The 20,644-nt window shown below is 43.5% G+C and overlaps 1 protein-coding gene across 1 annotated transcript in view; it reads left to right on the forward strand.

Annotated features, from left to right (window-relative positions):
• Window positions 1–18,386, forward strand: part of LOC146014532 (baculoviral IAP repeat-containing protein 1e-like) — a 35,313-nt gene extending 16,927 nt beyond the window's left edge. The window contains exons 5-11 of the mRNA XM_083151597.1: window positions 548–624; window positions 6,527–6,593; window positions 7,356–9,446; window positions 10,255–10,428; window positions 12,051–12,212; window positions 15,420–15,587; window positions 18,022–18,386. Of these exons, the coding sequence (XP_083007723.1) occupies window positions 548–624; window positions 6,527–6,593; window positions 7,356–9,446; window positions 10,255–10,428; window positions 12,051–12,212; window positions 15,420–15,587; window positions 18,022–18,386 (3,104 nt within the window). The remainder of the gene's footprint in view (window positions 1–547; window positions 625–6,526; window positions 6,594–7,355; window positions 9,447–10,254; window positions 10,429–12,050; window positions 12,213–15,419; window positions 15,588–18,021) is intronic.
• The last annotated feature ends 2,258 nt before the right edge of the window (window positions 18,387–20,644 follow it).

Below are 20,644 nucleotides of genomic sequence, written 5' to 3' on the forward strand. Positions count from 1 at the left end.
GCTATTGAACAATGTACTGTAAGTTACTGCTAATCTAAACCCCTCACTGCTCTGTCTAACCTTGCAAATCCTAACATGTGAATTGTCATTTGTATGCGCAACTGATGCAATGTATGTATGTCCTGTCATCCCTCTTGTACCGTGCTTGAAGCTGCACTGTATCCACAAAAAATTCCTAGTATACGAGCGTATACATGGCCAATAAAGTGATTCTGATTCTGATTTAATATTGCTATCACAGCAGGCCACAACGAAAAGCAGGACACAGGGAGAAGCGGCAATAGACAACGACATATTGCTGTGTACAAAGCAATCTTGCTGAGCGTTCTGAGCAATCTAGCATCACTCAGAACGCTCAGCATGTAGGCCCCTTTAGATGTGACCGATAAATATGACAAAATATCTCTATTTCAAATTTTTTTCACATTTTTTTTTCAAGATTAATTTGCATTATGTGTTATGCTAAGAAAGCTGTTAGCATACACTATTTATTATAACATATTAATTTATCCATATATGATGTTTATATGTGTTTATAACTTATAAGGCATGATCAGCTGCAACATCTTTGAGGATGAGAACGTCCGATTAGAGTCCTTTAAGAGATGGCCTCCGGATGCTAATGTACAACCTGCTGCACTTGCCAAGGCAGGATTTTACTACACAGGTTGTTGCATTTTTTTATCATTGACTTTTACTAATTAACAAAATGCTGTGTAACATTGCTTTCTATGATGTAATGCATACATGTCCTACAGTACTCTTCCAGAATGTCCTGACTGTCAGGGGACATTTGCAGTGAAGTAGATAAGGGTATGTTTGGGAGGCACCATGCCCCACCCAAGTGTTGCCCCTGGAATCACCTCGCTATGAGGTTTATTTACTAAGATGGGACTTCTATTGAAGATGGGATGTTACTATGGGTAACCAATCAGATTCTATCTTCTAGAACTGGGGTAGCCAACCCTAGTCCTTGAGAGCTACCAACAGTGCATGTTTTGCAGGTCTCCTCACAGAATCACAAGTAAGCTAATTAGCTCCATCTTTGGATCTTTTAAAATGTGTCAGTGATTAATGAGTGCAGCTGTGCAGCAGCTAGGTTGTCTGGAAAATGTGAGGGCTAGGGTTGGCTACCACTGTTCTAGAAGGTGCTAAATAAATGATTGTATATACATAACACATTAGAATAACCCCCTTCACCATTGACAATATAACAGTATTATACAGTATAGTATTATACAGTAGAAGCACTCTCTGGAATGTGAATTACTTTTCTAAAGCAAACTGATGAGTGAAGCATGAAATGGTGAAGATAACATACAATATCGCCTTCTATTAGACAGACAACCATCATCGCACATATGAATGTAGAAGTCTACAGAACATTTTGTGACAAGTGGACATAATGGAAACTAAACAAGGGCTTCATTTTAGGAATATCAGACACCGTGAGATGCTTCGTATGTAATATCCGCATTCGCGCATTTGCACCTGGGGAAGATGCGTGGACAGAACATCTGAAGCACAGCCCTGAGTAAGTATATATTGGAGCGGATCACACAGGTTTTTGGGAAGGGGGAGGGTTCAAATATGGAAAGGATCACACCTAGTTTCTAAAAATCCATACCTCCCAACTTCAGTCAATTTAAGATCCGGACCTGCTTCGCCGAACTCGCAGTCAACACGTTAAGGGGGTGGAGCGAATGGGTGGACGTGGTATCGGATAGCCCAGTGCCGTGTTTTCAGCACAGGGGCTTGCTCAGTGCTCCCCTAGCAGCTGGGCAGTCCCCGGCTTTCTTACTATCCCTCCCTCCCTGCATAGCTTCAGCGATCACTGGCTGCTCTGACTCCCCCCAACTTACCCCCCTGCCTTCAGGACATTGCTACCCATGGGAGGGACAGCGTGACAGTCTCCACTGTAATCGTTACAATTGGAAGGTATGAAAATCCCTCATGATTAAGATCTGGGCTGTTTCTATACAAATTGGCTCCAAGGGCCTTATAAGACTCAGGGTCAGATGTATCAAGCTTCAAAAAGTGATAAAATGGAGAGTGATAAACAACCAGCCCCTACCTGTTATTTTTCAAACCCATCCTGTAACATGATAGTTAGGAGCTTGTTTATCACTCTCCACTTTATCACTTTTTGAAACTTGATACATCTGGCCCCAAGTGCGAACACCCTTTCCATAGACATAGACTAGATTACTCCAACACAATAGTTTTCCACCATATTATGTCTGACAATAATGCCCCTTACATCAAATTATACCTCGCACATTAAAACCCCATATTATCATGTAATGCCCTATACAGTAATGTACAGTATTAGGACCCAAAAAGTAATGACCTTGCACTATATTATGCCCCACACAGTAATGCCCCACACAATTATGGCCCTGACACACTATACATCACGTCGTAATGTCCCTTACAATTGCTACACTACCTGCTTGTTGTGTGGGGTTGTTTCATGCTGCTTTTCGCACCTGCCTCCAAGTCCTTTTCCTCCATCTAGTAAACGTCACTCTCAACATGACCGTCTCCTCCTTTAGTATCCTTTAGAAGAATCTCTTTTCAGGCGGCAGCCATTTTTGGTAGAACATTTTCAACATTATTCTATGCAGTTGGCCAGACTACATATAATACTTTCTGAAAGAGACTGTGGCTATTTGTGAGGCACCCCATGTGATTGCATGGCTCACCCAGACCTAGAAACAGCCCTGATTGGGATAAATTATTATTATTATTACATTTTATTTATAAGGGGTGTCCTCAGCGCTGTACATATGGCACACATTAGAACAACACAAGGTACACAGAAGTAAACATAATAACTAACAACTACAACAGAGCACAGGTAACAACAATTCGCAGCACAATTCTCAGTACACAATACAACTGAGATGTAGGGACACAATGAAGTCCATGGGTTGGTTGTCGTAGGAAGAGATGAATGAGAGGAGATGCGGGTATAGACAGTGACTGAGTTTGGGAGAGCTGTAATTAAAGTGCGAGAGAGGAGGCCTGTGAGATTAAGGGGAAGAGGCCCTGCTCCAAAAAGCTTACAGTCTATAGGGAGACTTGCTCAGACTTGGGAAGGGAAACATCACAAACTAATGGAGAGTACTGTAAGTGAACTTATTAGACAAATTCTAGTTTGTCATATAGGAGGATAAACTTTGTATTGGGAGTTTGGCAGAGGCTAGAGGAAATGTTCCAGAAACTACAGGCAACTTGCCCCAAGCGCTAAAGTACCTAGCCATGCATTTGTGGACAGCGTTAGATTAGGATGGAAGCCATAATAATTAAATCAGTAAGTGGGCAGGACATAAACACCACAAACTGCAAAATTACTCAAGATGCGTATGGAGGATATTTCCAGTCTCGTATTTTGTTCATCAAGCAAGCAAGTTGATAGGCTTCTACATTTGAAACTTAATTTTCCTTACAGCTTTATGGGTTGGTCGACCCAAGTTACAGATGTAGCAGTTCCCATCAGAGCTGCTTCCTGGCGATAGAATCGCCATCTGCCAGCCTGCGCCAACTGCCTGAAGGAGGCATGCGCGCATGAGATGCTCGTGTGCCCCATTCTGACTGAGCCATCTGCCGCCTCCCCACCTCTCTCCCATCACTGCCCGCAGCCCACCGCACCCCCCCCCCCCCAACACTGCCCGTCTCCCTGAAGCGGAGACGGACAGGGATTCCGCTTCCCACCACCGAGTGACTGGAATGCGCAAGCATGTGAGATGCTTGCGCGTCCCCATCAGATGGAGCGCCTCTCTGCTGGAAAATGCCAGCTAAGGGAATCTGGTGATTCCCAGCGCTGACTGAGAGGCGCTCCATCTGTATAAGCTGTGGTGCTTTCACACCGCACCTCTACCCGGGTTCATATGTGAAATGGGTATTAAGGATTCCATATTGTGCATTAGACGGAGATAGCTACAATGTATCAAGGCTTCGTCTTTGGCCAGAATGAAAATACACAAATAACTAAAAAATTATGTTCCCATCAGTTTCAAGGCCTATACATGTCTTTCATCTATTAGCGGTCTTCTTATAAAACATAAAACAAACAATTCTTTATTCTGCTCCTAGCCATTCTGCCCACAATTTCCCCTGGTCAACAAACCGGAAACTTGGTAACCCTTTCAATAGAATTTCTAATTGAGATAAGCTACATTATAGTAGAAAGCCTTTATTGAGTAAAGGTCTTCCCGTAACTTGCTCATCTTTCTAAGAAATATGGTGTTGTAGGGTTTATATAAAATTTCTACTCAATGTATTTGAGTTTTATGCGAGCTACACATCATAATGATGTGTTTCTCAGCCAATGGCATGATATCACGGTATATAGGTCGGCTGTACACACTGAGCAATATATTGTTCATGGCTGCATTTATAATGTATGCCGTCATTGCCAGAATCCTCCAACTGAACGCACAACAGGATGACCCACAGAGCAGAAGATGGGAAAACCCAGCAAACAACCTGTGGGAGCGCACAATTGAGGGTACACACTAGTGAATATGGCTTCTATATCATTCTGATCAGCCAATGATTGAGATATATATATAAAAAATATATGTATTGCCTTGCACACACTGGCAACAGTGCCAGTATGTATTTGTGAGCCTAAGGCACGATGGGTGAGTGATTGAACATTGCAGGGGCATGGTCTATACAACTGAAGCACGTCCAGGCGGTTTAGGGGGCATCAGCTGTGCATTATTAAAAAAATATCCGCCCGGTGACTGGCTTCACAGCTAGGCTGCACAGCCAGTAGACAGGCGGTATTGTGTGAGCACATCACTGTAAAATTAAGCAAAATTTTACATTTAAAATCGCAGAGAGGCACCTGGCAAGCGGGGCATCCATGCCCCCACTGCTGGGTGCCCCCCCCCTCCCCTCTACATAGCGCCGGCAGTTTTATGTTTGAGAGAATTCGCTAAATTACAACTGTTGCTAAATGAGAGCCATAATTAAAAATAAGTAATGAAGTTGCAGTACAGAGTGGTAACTTTTTGTTTGATTTGTTCTTTATTATAATTGACACCAATTTTTCAGCTGTGAATTTTTGCAAAAAAGATACGAAATAAAGCCAAAAGATATGGAAACGGCAAGAGATGCAGATAACCAGCATATACAGGTAAAAATGTTAATTACATTTATGTATACTTATTTATGTTACCTTTATTTAGGTGGAGTTACACACTTTATAGTTGTATTTTGTGTCTGATATGCAAAATACTCATCTCTGTTAAAGCCAGTGACGTGCGGTGAGGTTAGTGTCAGGTGAGGCAGCTGCTTTTGGAGACAGTGGGGACAGTGACAGTGGGCGATGTGGGAACAGTGACAGCAGGGGGGGACTCGGGGACAGTAACAGTGGTGGATCACAGGGACAGTGGCAGCGGGGGACACAAGGACAGTGACAGCAGGGAGATGCAGGACAGTGACAGCAGGGGGGATGTGGGGACAGTGACAGTGTGGGGACACGGGACAGTGGCAGCGGGGGGGGGGGACAGTGACAGTAGGGAGACATAGTGACAGTTTATATCTGCCATTTGGTGCAAAGTACAAAACCCCCCAGGCACTTACCTGGTTCCTGGAGGGTGGAAAACAGCTTAGCCTTTACCATTTGCCTTATGAGAGACAGGAGGGTCCAGCTGCAAAAGGGAACAGCTCCTTTGTGGTTTGCCCCATTCATAGTACTGCGCAGCTGTTTACACCTGGTTACAAGCAGAGCGGATGCTTCGCCGCTGCGCACCAGGGGATCAGTGCAGCCGGGAGCATACTCACGATGCCTCCCGACCGCAAGATATGTGCTATCACAGCACATCTATGGATCACCCCCCCAGCAGGAGCCGGACAGCCTCCACATCCCCGCTGACACATCCCACAGCACGGCGCAAGGTGAGCAAATCATCCCTGGTCACCTCTGCGCTGCCGGACAGCCAGCCACCACACTAATCCCCCGCTGATCTCCTACATGCTGCCACGTCCCAGGGCAGGCGCTCTGCCTACCTGCAGCGCTGGCTGTTCTCTTTCCCCCAACTCCAGGAGGTCACGCTCCACTGGAACAGCCCTCCCCACGACGCTGATCCTATCACATCTGTCTCAGTGATGTGGACTGACACATCCCTGTCACTGAGGCAGATGTGCAGGTGCCGCTTACCCATTATTTTTCAATGGGCTTTTCAGCCTCTTTTTGTGCCCGCAATTAGCCCTGCCCCCCGCTGCTGACAGTTTTTCATTGTCAGCGGGAGGCACAGCTCCCGCTGCCTTCCAACCTCCCACACAGCATTTCCCCCATACACTGTAAAAAAAATACTAATAAGATATTTATAACACAGTATATGTGTTATGAATATTATATTTGTATTTTTTTATTTTATTTTATAAATGACAGGAGAGGCACTGCCTCCCTTGCCTCCCCAGACTGCACGTCCCTGGTTAAAGCTTGAACTGATTGTTCTTCACAGTTTATATTTATTCACTAGTTCTTTTCTCTGTCTCTATTTATCAGATGATTGATTTGTTTTCTCTGAAGCTTTCTAAAGAAAAAATACCAGGTATGGATGATAAATACAGCGGTGAGTCAATGTTTGGTGTTAATTGTAACACATTGATAAATCCAGCACTACTGAGCTGCCATGAGAGGTTTAGCATTACATATGTCTTGTAAATGTAGCACAGATATATAAATATTGCACATCAAATTAACCAGTGCTGTTAGACGCTAGGAGGGAAGGGGGGCGGGGGTGGATTTAAGATGGGGATTCTATTTTACATGGGATGTTGCTATGGGAAATGATCACTACCACTCCAGGACCACTTTTAGCTCTGGTTAGGATGGATCTGTATTTGCAAGGTGCCAATTTTGTTAATATGCACTTAAGCTGGCCACACACCTAATGATTTATTGTCCAATCTGGTTGGCTGGAACATATATATGGTAATGTATGAAGGGGCAAATGACAATTGACCATTTGCTCCAAGATGCCAAAAAAACAGACAAAAACGGTCATTCAGACAAATTGGTTAAAGTAGATGGATTTAACCAATTTGTATAATTAACCATTTTTTCTGTTTTTCCGTATTTGAGAGGATTTGCACCCATACTGTATATTACCAGATTTTTGTTTCAACCAACCAGATTGGACAATTAATCTTTAGGTGTTTGAGCAGTTTCAGACTCCAATATGGTAGAAACAAATCCCAGCCATAGTTCTGCGCAACTGTGAACAACATATCTTAAGATACACTATGTCAGCTGCTATAGTACTCAATAAGCATCAGGTCCATTGTGATTATGTGATGTGACTGTGTGCTAACTAATAATTCTGTATTGTCAGGTTTGAATGTCCATAATGAAGACTGGTCTGTTAAAGCAACTGAATTAAGACAATGTCTTATGGATCTGTACAATGATTCTAACTTCAAGAAATTGGCACCATTTCCAGGCTCCTCCCATGTTTCTGTAGATCTTAGCTCACTGTTTGCAGATATCTCTGTTGCATTGAAGGACACCAGAAACCAGATAATGAGGCAGCTCACTTTGCCGGACATCCTGTCAGAGCTGAGGGATATCACTATGATAGAAGGAGAAGCTGGCAGTGGGAAAACCGCTCTGCTCAGGAAGATTGCCATTCTCTGGGCCTCAGGGAGGTGTCCTGTGCTCAGCAGGTTCAAGCTTGTGTTTTACATCTCCATGTCCAGCATTGACAGCCAGCATTCTCTGAGGGACATCATCTGTCAGCAGCTGATTCGATCCACAACATCTCTTACTGAGGAAACCCTGGAGGACATGATAAAGAAATTAAACAATCAGGTCCTGTTTCTCCTGGATGACTATGGTTTGATGGACTCCACTCCAGGATCCATAGATGAACTGTTACTGAAGAACCCCTGGAATAGAGTGAGTCTGGCAGTTACAGTGAGAACGGACAAGGGGTGGAAGCTGCGTCAGCATGCGAGGAACATAATGAGCATCCAGGCCTTTCCTCTCTATAGCTCAATATATATTTATAGGCAGCTCTTGTCACACGATATGTCATTCATTGAGTGCTTCTTGGTGAATGTGGGCATGACCAACGCATCTCAGGCTGCTTTAAAGACTCCTCTTTTTACCTTCTCTCTCTGTATATTTTGGGTGCAAGACCCAAATGAAGGAATAGCAGGGGAAACAGCTATATGCAAGTCCTATCTGATGCACAGCATCCTAAAGCACCCCACTGATACAGAGAAAATCAAATCTGTGCTCATGACATGTGGAGAACTTGCTCTACGGGGCATCTTCCAATCACTCTTTGAATTTACTCATAAGGACCTTGATGAATCTGGTGTGAATACCAATGATGCTCTCCAATTTGGAATATTGAATATGTTCACATCACAGAGACTTCACCCCATTTTCAAGTTCTTCCACCCCTCACTCCAGGAGTATTTGGCTGGAAGTAGGTTACATGAACTTCTACAATCTGGAGACAGAGCAGAACATGAAAGAGGTTTGTCATACCTGCAGAAAATTAATACCTTCTTAAAAGTTGTTGGGCGCTACAACTATTTTCTGAAGCACTCATGCATGCATTCCCCCGAAACGACTAAGATGATAATTTCCCACCTGTTCAGTTTATTGGATTCTCAGGAGGCATTCGATTGTCAGAGAGAAACAAAGATTTACCTGGAACACCACCCTGAGCTAGCGTGCTTAGAACAAGTACTGACTTTAGTAATTACCATCAATTTAGGCTTCCGTCATGGGTATGTGATCAATTTATTATTGGAGTTTGCTATTACCATAGCCAATAAGAGTAAATACATGACTTCCTGCGCTCCCATCATTTTGCAGTTTCTTAAAGGAAAGACAATGTTAATCAGTTTGCAACAGCCAGAATTTTGGCTGCTTGATTTTCTGCAGAGGTACCCAGAAGGAATGTTGTTAATACACAGCCTTGAGATAGTTGTACCTCACCAACAGGATTCAAGCCTTCCGTTTTGGAACACAGAGGGCTATGCATCTTTTTGGAATGTACCCACAGTTGACACAGACTATTCCAATGCCTTTCAGCTTGTTTCAGATACTCTAGGAAAGAAACCAGAGTTTAAGGATGCAAATATAAAAATTTCTGATCTGTCCACGTTTGGCTTCACCCAAGATATCCATAGAATTTCTGTGCTGCGAATTAAATCCCATGGCCGCCCTGTAGAAGACGAAAACATTCTGGTTAATGTTATGCATTTTTGCAGTCTCTCCATTCATATTGAACTTGACCTGGAGAATTGCCCAGGGTTTCTAAACAGTATCTCGCCATATTTTGATCAATTCAAAAAGTCCATTGAGAAACTAAGTATAAACTTTGCAGAGCTGACCAGAGAGGAACAAGAACTGATAACACACATGACTTCATTGCAATGTCTGGACATAACTGTGAAGCCACTGCCAGGTAACTACTGTAATTGAAAGAATCTAGGTTAAGCTGGGTAGATATTAGACAATATTCATAGAGATTTTACAGATTCCAATCATTACAAATGCACTCATTCGTACCCATTCCATCCTATTTGTGGCCGAGAGCCGCACATCGGCAGAAATCAGCCGACTTGCTGATTTTACAAACAGCAAGCTTTGCCGAATTTGGCTTTGTAAATGAATAGACCAAAGACTGAACTCGGCCATATAGTTTTATCGGATCGTCTAATTTACAATCATTTGTATGAATGAATTCTGACGCAAATTCAGCTCAAAATACGAATGGAAAATGCGACACATTTTCCTTACGTATTTGAAGCATGCACGGATCAGGGACATCCATGCATGCTTCTATGTGTAAAAAATAAGAAATAGTTCAAATAAAAACTAAAAAATGGCATGAGGCCCCCACCCAGGAGCATAACCATCCCCAAGATCTTTATCACCTCGTGCGCGCGCGTCCCCTTCCGGCATACAGATGGCGGGGATGCAGGTGATGGCGATGGCGACGCCATCGCCATCACCTGCAAAGATGAATCCCGATACATGTATTGCCGCTTAGCCGTTACAGCCTGATCACAGGACAATTTTTTTTTGAGGGCTTGTAAGGTAATCTATCTAAACCCAGAGGTGGCGATACCCTGCTTGGCGGAGACGGGGCGGACGGGTAATGGTACATAGGAAAATTAAAAAAAAACAAAAAACAATTTACCGCATTTTCCCTTTAGTACATCCCGCCCACTGTAACATAACATACAGTAACCATATATTCTCTTCTACAGAGTACTTACTTTTAAACATACACAAATTGGAGGAGCTGAAGGAAATTATGCTGGAATGCTCAGATGGTGAATGGGACTTAATTAAGATTTTACCTGATGAATTTAAAAGACTTAACAGAATTGAAAAACTAGTGCTTAAAAAACTTAATATGAAAGGACAGAGCTCCCGATTAGGTAAGTAATGTTCTGTTCTAATGTTGATTTCATCTATTTTGCCTACTTTTTAGGTGTTATACATATCAATGACATTGCGAAGGAGGGAATCCCGGCGGGGTGAGGTAAGTTTACTTACCCCGCCCCTGCTCCCTAAATCTTGCAGGAACCTAACCCTAAACTTGAGGAAGTCCTGACGGACGAAATGCTTTAAATAGTACTCTACCTCCTACATCCTAAAATAAGCTACCTCCTGATAATCCCCTATCTGATTTTATATTTTATAGCAATTGTCTTATTATATTATTACATACATGTTTAATTTTGTACACATAATAAGTTTATAAATAAATGTACATTGTTATACCTTTTACACTAAGGACATTATTTTTAGTTGGTATATCATTTTGTTTCATAATTATTATTATTTTTTAAATGTCATACTAATGGAAATGTGTAACACCAGTGGCCGCTGAACCCCTATCCATTTGCACAAGAAATTATTTGTAACCTACCATTACTTTTTAATTAGGGGATAGCGAACACCCTCTTAGACTAAGGGAGTGTACACTGTTTAATGATTTTTTTAAAGGCAATATTAGTATACTAAATTACCTCACATAAAGGCCCATACACATTAGAAGACATTGGCCTCAATATCGCTCAGAAAGGGGCTTCTGACCGATATTGAGGCCAATGTTTATTGGTGTGTATGCCAAATCTCGTTAGCAATGCGCACCCCCACAGTGCAAGGGACATACTTTCTACAACCCAGACTCTACTGGTGACTACCTGGTGTGTCCGGTCAGCGCCATTGCTTTATCACGTTGATAAAGCTGGCGTCAGCCCAGTGAAACACGTTGGTGGTACTGTTTTGCTGCAGATCTGGGGAGACCATTGAATCATCACCGGCTTACTACTCTGACCACCGGGTCCCTAACCATTTGGAAGTCATCGACTTATTCCCTGTCCATTGGATACAAATCACCACAAGGTTGAAGGTCAGGCTTCCAACAAACAGCCACTCCCTCGGTTGGTATACAGGTCGGTTGGTATACACAAACATTGCCGAATCAAATGGACGCCATCCATCTTCTGGGACTATCACAGTGTGGACTGTGCAGGTTACATTGAAACCCCATTTTGGCTCACCTCCCCACGTGAGATCTGGCCACATAGCCAATTTATTGGTATCATTTAATTTTTATTGATGTGTGTTTTTTATATGTTATTGTGTATTTTTTTATATTTACATTGATATATGGTATTATGCACAAATGTGCATTTGAAGTGTTCCAAGAGCATTGATTTTTAACATTAAAAATAATCAATATTAAGTGGTATTCACTCATGTATAAACTTTGGTCCTTAATCTGACCCTGTATATACTATGGGTCCTCTGGGGCTACCACTCCCTTCCGTGACTCTCATTTTAGATCATAGAGAAGGTCTTCTCTGAGCATGTACAGGGTATCGATACTTTGACACTGTTTATAAATATATTGGGTTATCCAGGTGGTACTTAAACTAATAAACAAATTGCTAAATACTCTAAAGATATTTTTGTAAATTGAATTAACACCATTGTACCTGTCACAAATTACAATTGCCATTACTTACCATATATGCATTGCACTTTGCAGCAGAGTTTATTGAACAGTTCCCCAATCTGACCTCCTTCACACTGAGCTGTCAGTGGTGCCCTGAGGTGGAGAAGCTTATTACTGCATTATGTCAGAATGGAAAAATGCAGGAAATCTGTTTCTCAAAGTTTCACTTATGGGACAATGATATAATCCATCTGGGTAAGATACTCTATGATATTTTCTAGGCCTTACTATTAGGCTATATACACATTTATTTACTAAGATGCAAGTGTACACTAAAATCACATTATAATTGTTTAATGTGTGTGAATAGTTATATAGGCACTCACTAGCAGGCGACTCAAACTACGGTATGATCAGCCCGCTTAACCAGTGGTTTTGGTTAAGGAATATATATAGCAGGTACAGTTGTACTCACTGTTACATGCATGCTCTTGATGGATTGGAGCTTGAGCAGAGTGGGGTTTCATACAGCTCCCAAAACAGTGAGTGTATGCTCCAAATGGGTAGCAGTGCAAAGATGCTGCATAGCAGGTAATAAAGAGGCATATTTTAGGAGATCAGCAGGAGACTTCTGTCTACCCTAATCTCATTCTCATTTGGGGCAGCACGGATGGTGTAATGGTTAGCATTACTGTCTCACAGCGCTGAGGTCATGGGTTTGATTCCCACCATGGTCCTAACTGTGTGGAGTTTGTATATTCTCCCCGTGTTCGTGTGGGTTTCCTCCAGGTACCCGGTTTCCTCCCACAATCCAATATTGTGGGAGGAACCAATCAGATTATTGGTGAAATGAAATAGGATGAGAGATTTGGTAAGAAATCTCCAGGTTTTTTTAAAGCGGCAATCATTTACACAGCAAAACCAAACTGGACACACACTACACTGAACAATATCGTTAACAATGTCATTTAGTGATGTCACCCAGCTCCCCGCTGAACATGTAGTCATTGGCAATATATGTAGATTTCGCTGCATGTTCAGACAACAGGGGTGGCATTGTTAACGCCATGTGGGAGAGTGCATCGTACACACTAGATGTTATGCATGATAATATCGTAAACAACATAGATATTGTGCATATCGTTTGCAAATATTGCTATAGAAATAGGTACATATTTACCATGACCTGCATATAAACTGCGGATGTCTCATGAACAATTTGCTCCAATTTACCATGCAGTCATGACAGTGAGTACATGAATTTATTAAATGTACCGAGACAGAGCTTCTGTATAAAAGGGTATACGGTCGTTGAGTCGATGTACAAAAGGCCCACATGCATTGGGTCGACATTTTGACTGTCGAACTAGAAACTGTCAACCTAATACTCGTGTCAACCTTCCATCCATATTTACCTTAAGCATGTTGACCTATTCCAGGTGTTGACTTAAGCCATGTCAACGTTCTGTGGTCGGCCTAATGCATGTTGACCTTTGGTGGGTTGGCCCAATGACCCATACCCCCAATAAAGCCCTGTTCTAGCGAATGGCTGGAAGCCATGCTATAGCTGTTGCTACCACATTTTCACATACAGTAAACGCATGCGCATGTTTACCAATATTAAATGCTGACTTATACACTCAGGAAAATGGCCACTGAACATGCTCAGTAGGTATTAGCCACCAGAACATAGTGGGCGCCATGTTTCTGGAGACCTGTGCATGTGCAGTAGATTCTGGCCATATAGATGAGGGGGCATGCACAGAGTCTGCACATGGGCCCCTCCTCTTTAAATCCACCCCTCGTTCTGCAGAATGCCCAGTGGAAAAACAAGCTGGATATGCTGCAAAGGCAGACTTCTCGCCACCTGCACATAATTAATGATCCAATATAATTCACAATACATCATTTCAGTTTAGTGGAAAATTGCATTGGCATTATTATATTCTGTTATCAGTAGACTCAGAACTAAATGCCGCCCTCGCATGCTGCAATTCCCCAGCTGCGAATAGATGATTTGCATAGTCATCCATTGGCAGCCTTGGATGACCATCGAATGATTTCTCCAGATCGGAGATCTGCAAGTGCCCTGTGACCACTGCCTTCAGCTGCCCACCCCCCGCACCCGTGTCACCGGCCCGTTTGAAAGGGAAAGTCAAGCATTTTCATGGGAACACACAAGTGCAGTAATGTGCCTGTGCATGCACAGACGCAAAAAAAATCCGTCCCCAATGCAAACACGCGAGGGTCCGATTAAATTAGAGTAAACGCCCCAGTATAAATAGGCATGTACTGTATAATAGCAATATACAGTAACATTTTACGAAGTTATAAACTTTTTGGAGGATACAGTAAAAAAAAAAATTTTGTGTGCAATTTGTGTCCTATTTTTCATTTTCCAAAATGTTTGTAATTATTATTTCTACTATTTATTGTTCTTTTTTTTTTTAAATCCTTTTTAGCTTTGACATTACCATCTCTTCAAAATCTCAAACTTTTGGAGATCAATTTTAACTATTCTGTGAATGCTGAAGCAGCAAAAACATTTGGTATGAATACAGTATGTTCATTATTTTTAGAGTGCATTTTTACTGGTCATGCTACAACCATTGTGTATAAATGTACTGAAGAGACATCAGTGTTTTTTAAATTAATATGTTTAGATGCCAAAAGTCTCCAGTCACCCCCTGCAAAAAGTCTCCAGTCACTCTCTGCCTTTCGATCCCGATTCGATCAATCAGCATCGAAACGCACAGCAAGCCAAATTTTGACTATATAGTACAGATCTGTATTATATCTGTAGCATATAGTCTTGCCTGCACAGTGTATTTTTCTATTTGATATAGACTAAACGGGAGCGGGCATCGGGATCGAATCGGCATTGGATGTGACTGAAAACCGTTCGATTTGGATTCGATTTTGCCTATATAAGAAAAATCAAATACAAAAATAGACCAAATAGAACCATGTGTACACCCTATTAGCTTGTGGTGGTATTTGTGTTGTTAGACAAAATTTGCATCCCTTTTATCCAGCAGAATTACATTACGGCACTCCCGAGAACTTTCCGGGTTATGCTCCAGTGCGCAGACTGGCAAACCCAGAACATTTTCGGTAGTGCCACTGCATGCGCTCCCTACTGCCTTGAGATCAGCGCTGTGCTCAGCTTCAGCCACTGCGCGGCTCCTGCTGCTAGCCCAGTGGGGAGCACTCCCTAAAAAAAACCACCACTGAAGGGGTTAATAAGCTATTTCTACCCAAGCATGCCTGTTGGCATCTAAGTACCGACCAGAATGCTTGGCTTTATTAGAAAGGTAGCTGTTATAGATGAAACATATGGATCTGGTTTAATAGCCTTATGATGATTTTATAAAGGGATGACCATTGTGTGTGTGTGTGTGTGTGTGCATATGTACTTGTGATTATTGTGTAATAACTGTGCCCTGACTGTTTGATCCTCAGCTGAAGCTCTGTCATCTCTCACTCTCCTGGAAGAATTTTGTGTCCCAGGTGGGTCTGCAGTAATGGAAACAATGACCTGCTTTATACAGCAGTTCCAGTATATGCCCAACCTCAGGAAGCTCATCATCAACCTGGATATAATGAGTGACAGCAGCCTGCTGGAGTTAGGTAAGTGATGTGAGATGCACCCCGCAGTGACTAGCAGATACTCATAAGTTACTAACAGTTGTTCAACTTCCATATTTGCCTCAAATGGTTTAAAAAATAAAACACTGATTTCAATCATACAGGACAGGATTTATTTATTAGCAGTTTTATCCATATATAACGCCATATTCCAATGCACTTTACTATTGGGTACACACAGGGGCGGATCCAGGAGAAAATGACAGGGGGGGCACCAAGATAGGGGAGGGGGGTGTTAGTGGTGCCAGTGTGCATGCTGAGGAGGAAGGGAAGGAGGACAGAGAGAGGGCAGGAATGGGATTAAAAATTAGGCCCTGGCATTGAAAGTACACAGGCCCACCTTGGCGTCAATACTGAAGGATGCAGTTGTGCGCATGCCGAAGGCGGAAAGGGGGTGTGGCCTTGAGTGTTGTGTATAACACCATATACCACGTCTACACATTATGCAACAAAATAGTAGACCCCCATTATACTTGCCCATTACACATTATGCCAAAATTCACATAATGCCACATGGATTGCGCCAAAATTCACATAATACTACACAGATTATGGCAAAAATCACAATAGGCTCCACAAAAATGGACATTGCGCGCCGAAGGCTCGCCAAAAATTTTCACCATAATGCCCATTACAAGTTAAGCCACAGACCATAATGTCCATTACGAATTATGCCAAACACTGTAATGCCTATTACAAATTATGCCACATAAGTGCTGCTTACCTACATGCTCGTTGCCATGCTTGTTGTCATGTGGGATTCCATGCTTGTTGCCATGTGGGGTTCTACAGGAACTAGTTGCCGCCCGCCGCCACCTGAAAGAATTCACAGCCAGGCAATTCACTGTGGCGAGTATGATAAATAGCCATTAGAAACTAGAAGGGAGTAACCTTATAAAAATTTGAATTATCTGTGCAAAATTGATAATATCTGAATTGTCAAGTGAGACAAAATCCTCCTGACATATTAGGGGCCAAATGTAATAGGGTGTCCAAATGTAATAGGGTGTCCAAATGTAATAGGGTGTGAGAATCAGAAAGTGAGAGATGTTTTTGAGAGTTTTCCCAATTTTTTTTTATCAAAGTGTTCAGCATCTGTGGCCTCTGGTACAGTTCGTGGGAGGCTCTTCTTGAGATGCAGTGGGGTGACTGGATGCAGGTGGACGAGCCATACAGCTTGTCCACTGTAGATATTGCAACCAGAGGGCTTCCTCCAGCTCACCTGCCAGTCCCTTGCTCGGCTCCCCTCTCCCAGAGGTGGGAGGGGATTATTTTTGTGCATCTGAAAAGGAGTTGGGTATGAAATCCCGGCAGCTACAATCGCAACGGTCAGAATTTCCTGACGGATCGCTGTAATTATTTTGACCCTACTCCTATTTCTATCTTTAACTGCTCCTACAACCTAACCCTAACCATCATTTCCAATGGTCTAGCCCCAGCCCCATCAGGCTGACTTGTCTGATGGTCCGATGAAGTCCGACCTGATTTCCCCAGCAGGTCCCGGGAGGGCTCAAATACTTGATGTGCCAGGTTTTGCGTGTGATAAATCACATGCAATTTATTACATGCAACTCCAGGGGAGCTGCAGGTGGAGGGAGCCAGAAACCGGGCGGGGGTTAGCTGAAAGCCAGGCAGGGGGAGCCAGTAGCTGAGCTGCAAAAAAACACCATACAAATGAAGGGGAAGCCACCTGCCTGGTGTCCCCTCATTGGCTCGCAGCGTCCCCCGCTCGCCTCTCTAAATCCCCCCACCCGACTCTGGGCTACACATAACATTTATCAGGGGCCGGAACCGGTGGGATTCTGACCATCTGGACTCCGCTGATGTTATTTTGACTGTCGCGATTCTGACTGATGGCATCCTCATACCTCCCCACTTTAAGTATCTCTGCGGTGGGACACCTGCGAGCACCCAAAATGTTGCCGCTATACCGCTGGGAGGGCATGGCCAAGAGGCTCTGTGAGCTTCCAGCCATACCCCCAGTCCCTCTGGCTGCGGGAAGAGAGACTGTGCGCATGCTCAGCGGGTGACAGGGGGGCACACCCAACCGCCCCCCACACCATGGGACACTGCTGGCCGCAGAAATGTCCCCAAAAACCGTGACATTCCTGTGGAAAACGGGACAGTTGGGAGGTATGCACCCTGACGGTATCTCCTGAGATGGAACATTTGTATGTAGCTACATGTTGGGACATATAGTACCAGGAGACCTTATAACATAACTTTGCTTCTGTTGTTTTTCCTTCAACATTTTATAATATTGTGCACCTGGATTCCACTAATTGCAGACAAACTATGGTACTAGGAAGTCCATGGCAATTTTCTATCAACTCTGCAGAAATAAGTATTTTATTTAGATTATTATATTTTTCCCCTATAATTTCTTAATATTTGAAATATGTCATTTCTTTTTCAGCCAAAGTGTGCGCAGATGGCCATTTAAGAAATCTACAGAAGTTATATCTTGGCAATAATCTCCGTGTCACACAGACTGGATGGAGAGACTTCTTCCAAGTTGTAGATAATCTGCCAAAACTGGATGAACTCAATATTTCAAGACCGTATTCTCATCAATTCAAAACAGACCCTGTCACTCTGATTGCCTTAGTTCAGTGCGTGTCCAGGCTTCATAGCATGAATTTGCTAGTCATGTTTGGATGGCTGCTGGACGACAAAGATATTGAGATGTTTAATGCAATGAAATCAAAACATCCACAGGCAAAAAGTCTATTGCTTATGTGGCAATCGATACTGCCATTCCCTCCGATTGTCACGGAATAACCAATCATTTTTCTCTGCATGTCATTAAACATGACCTTATTCTAAGACCTCTGTGTATATGTCAGTTCACTACCAACTAGTGGCATTTCAGGGAGTGCAGCTGCTATGGGGCCCAGAGTAAAGAGGGGATCAACCTGCTGAAGTTGCACGTGTTATATACATTTTCACCAGTGGGTGGTACAAAGGAGCCATTACAAACTTTTGCCTAGTGGGTCTATAATGCTCATTGAAATGTGGCACAAAAAATATGAACCAGGGCACTGTAATATGGGCCATTATGTAGTGGAGGCACTATAGTTTGGCAAAATATGAACTGGTAATGTTATAACCTGTGCATTGCGCTATACACATGTCTGTCATTTCACAGGCAGACAATTCCCAGCAGCCTCTGTTGTATCTTGACATACCTTTGTTGCTTTCAATTAATCTTGCACACTGAAGATTAGATGTTTTATTTCTTATGTATAAATGATACTTGCAGGACCAGCACTGAAAGCGGACGCGGGGAGTGTGAGCTCCGTGCACATCCTGACCATATATCCTGCCCCGGGTCCCGCAGGTGGCAAATACATATACCCACTGTGTCCGGAGGTGCTCCTGTCTCCCCTGGGCTGCCTAAGGACCCGATAGACGGCTTGCGGAGTCCTGTCAGCGGAGACTGCTGCGCCCTGCATATCTTCTCCGTACGCGGCCGCCATCTTGGATCCTCCTGAACACTGGATGTGTGCGCGATCCGGGTGACCGTCTGTGCTGCTGCCGCTGGCCAGGTGACTGGGTGGGTTGTGGCGTCCGGTGGCTCTCCGTAAAGTAGCGGGGGAGAGTGGGAGTCGTCTCGCTTGAGACGCGCCGCTCAGGCCGCGCGGAGGGGCGGGCGCCATCTTGCTTGCCTGTCTCTAGGCTAGCTGTGAGGCACCTATATCAGAACTGATCCTGTGCTGAGCCCAGTGGCTATTGCTGCCACACACCTACTGGTACCTGCAAGGGGGGCTAAAACTTCAGAGCTGCTGTCTCAATTGGCACATGCTGGACTTTCCCTCTGATGCAAATCTGATCAATACACCTGAGGTCCTATTGAAGCTATAATATTCCCTTCTACGGAGGACTACACAAATTATGGAAATCTCCACTCAAAAAATTATTTTGGCGATTCAAGCCTCAGCCTCCAGGCTCTTAAGCAAGCTTGATGCTATTAAACATGGTGGTCTGACTCCTGCCTCCTCTCCTGACGGTGCGGTACAGGATGCGGGGGACATCCTGGGCAGCCTGCCTATGCACACTACTTATGTGAGTTCTATTGCTCCTGTGCCAGCCCCAGACACATATTCTCCTGTGGCCCTGTCTGCTGTGAAACCTGTATGGGACACTTTAAATTTCTGTGAGGCTGTGCCCGCATGTCCTGAACGCTGGCTGGATTGTCCCCAAGATGTTGGAGATAGACACTTATTTGTTCCTATACCAATTCCGGATATATACACCTTTGGGGCTTTGTCAGTTGGAAAACTTGCCTTGGACGCTTTGCATACCTGTACTGATATGTGTGTGTGCCCTGAATATTGCCCTGAGTATTCGGGAGGAGCTGGGATCAAGCACCTTGTCTGCCCTTTTCTATCATTTTTGGACATTGAGGCCTGGCCGGATTAATGTTTCAGGACTTACCTCAAAATCGCTGTTAGGAAAGTCTCTCACACCGTACTCTATATTTTACTGCATTCTAACTCTGCCTCCTGTATGCTATACATTTGTCTAATGTTATAACCAAAAGGTCATTCATACTTGCTTGTTGTGGGAGAGATGGGGTTCACCCAGTCTAGGTCATTATTTCTTTGCCACTCTAAATAGCCCTCGGCATATCCTGTCTTAACCACCCTTATTGAATATGCTCTACATGTTGGGTTGTGGGGGGGGGGGGGGGGGGGGATTTTCTAGGCTAGTTAATGTAGTTTAGTGGGGTTTAGAGGGTAGGTTGTTAGGTTTAGGGCTCCAGGTATTCCCAGGTTGGGGGTGGGACATACAGGGTGGGGGGTTATAGGGAGGTTTGATTTGGGCTACGTTTGGGTTTTTTTTTTTTTTGATGCATAGACATGATTTATTCTGGGATATATTTATATTTATTTGTATTTGGACAGTGGCAACTAACCACTATGTGTTGCAGGTTGGTGGGGTGTAGTGAACCCTATACAATATATATCTATATTAGTGTATCTCTTTATCCATCCGTTTCCAGGGACCCGGATGGCGCCTCCGGGTACCTTGACTGG

This window comes from Crinia signifera, chromosome 1 (assembly GCF_055691185.1).
Source record: "Crinia signifera chromosome 1, ASM5569118v1, whole genome shotgun sequence".
NCBI lineage: Eukaryota > Metazoa > Chordata > Amphibia > Anura > Myobatrachidae > Crinia > Crinia signifera.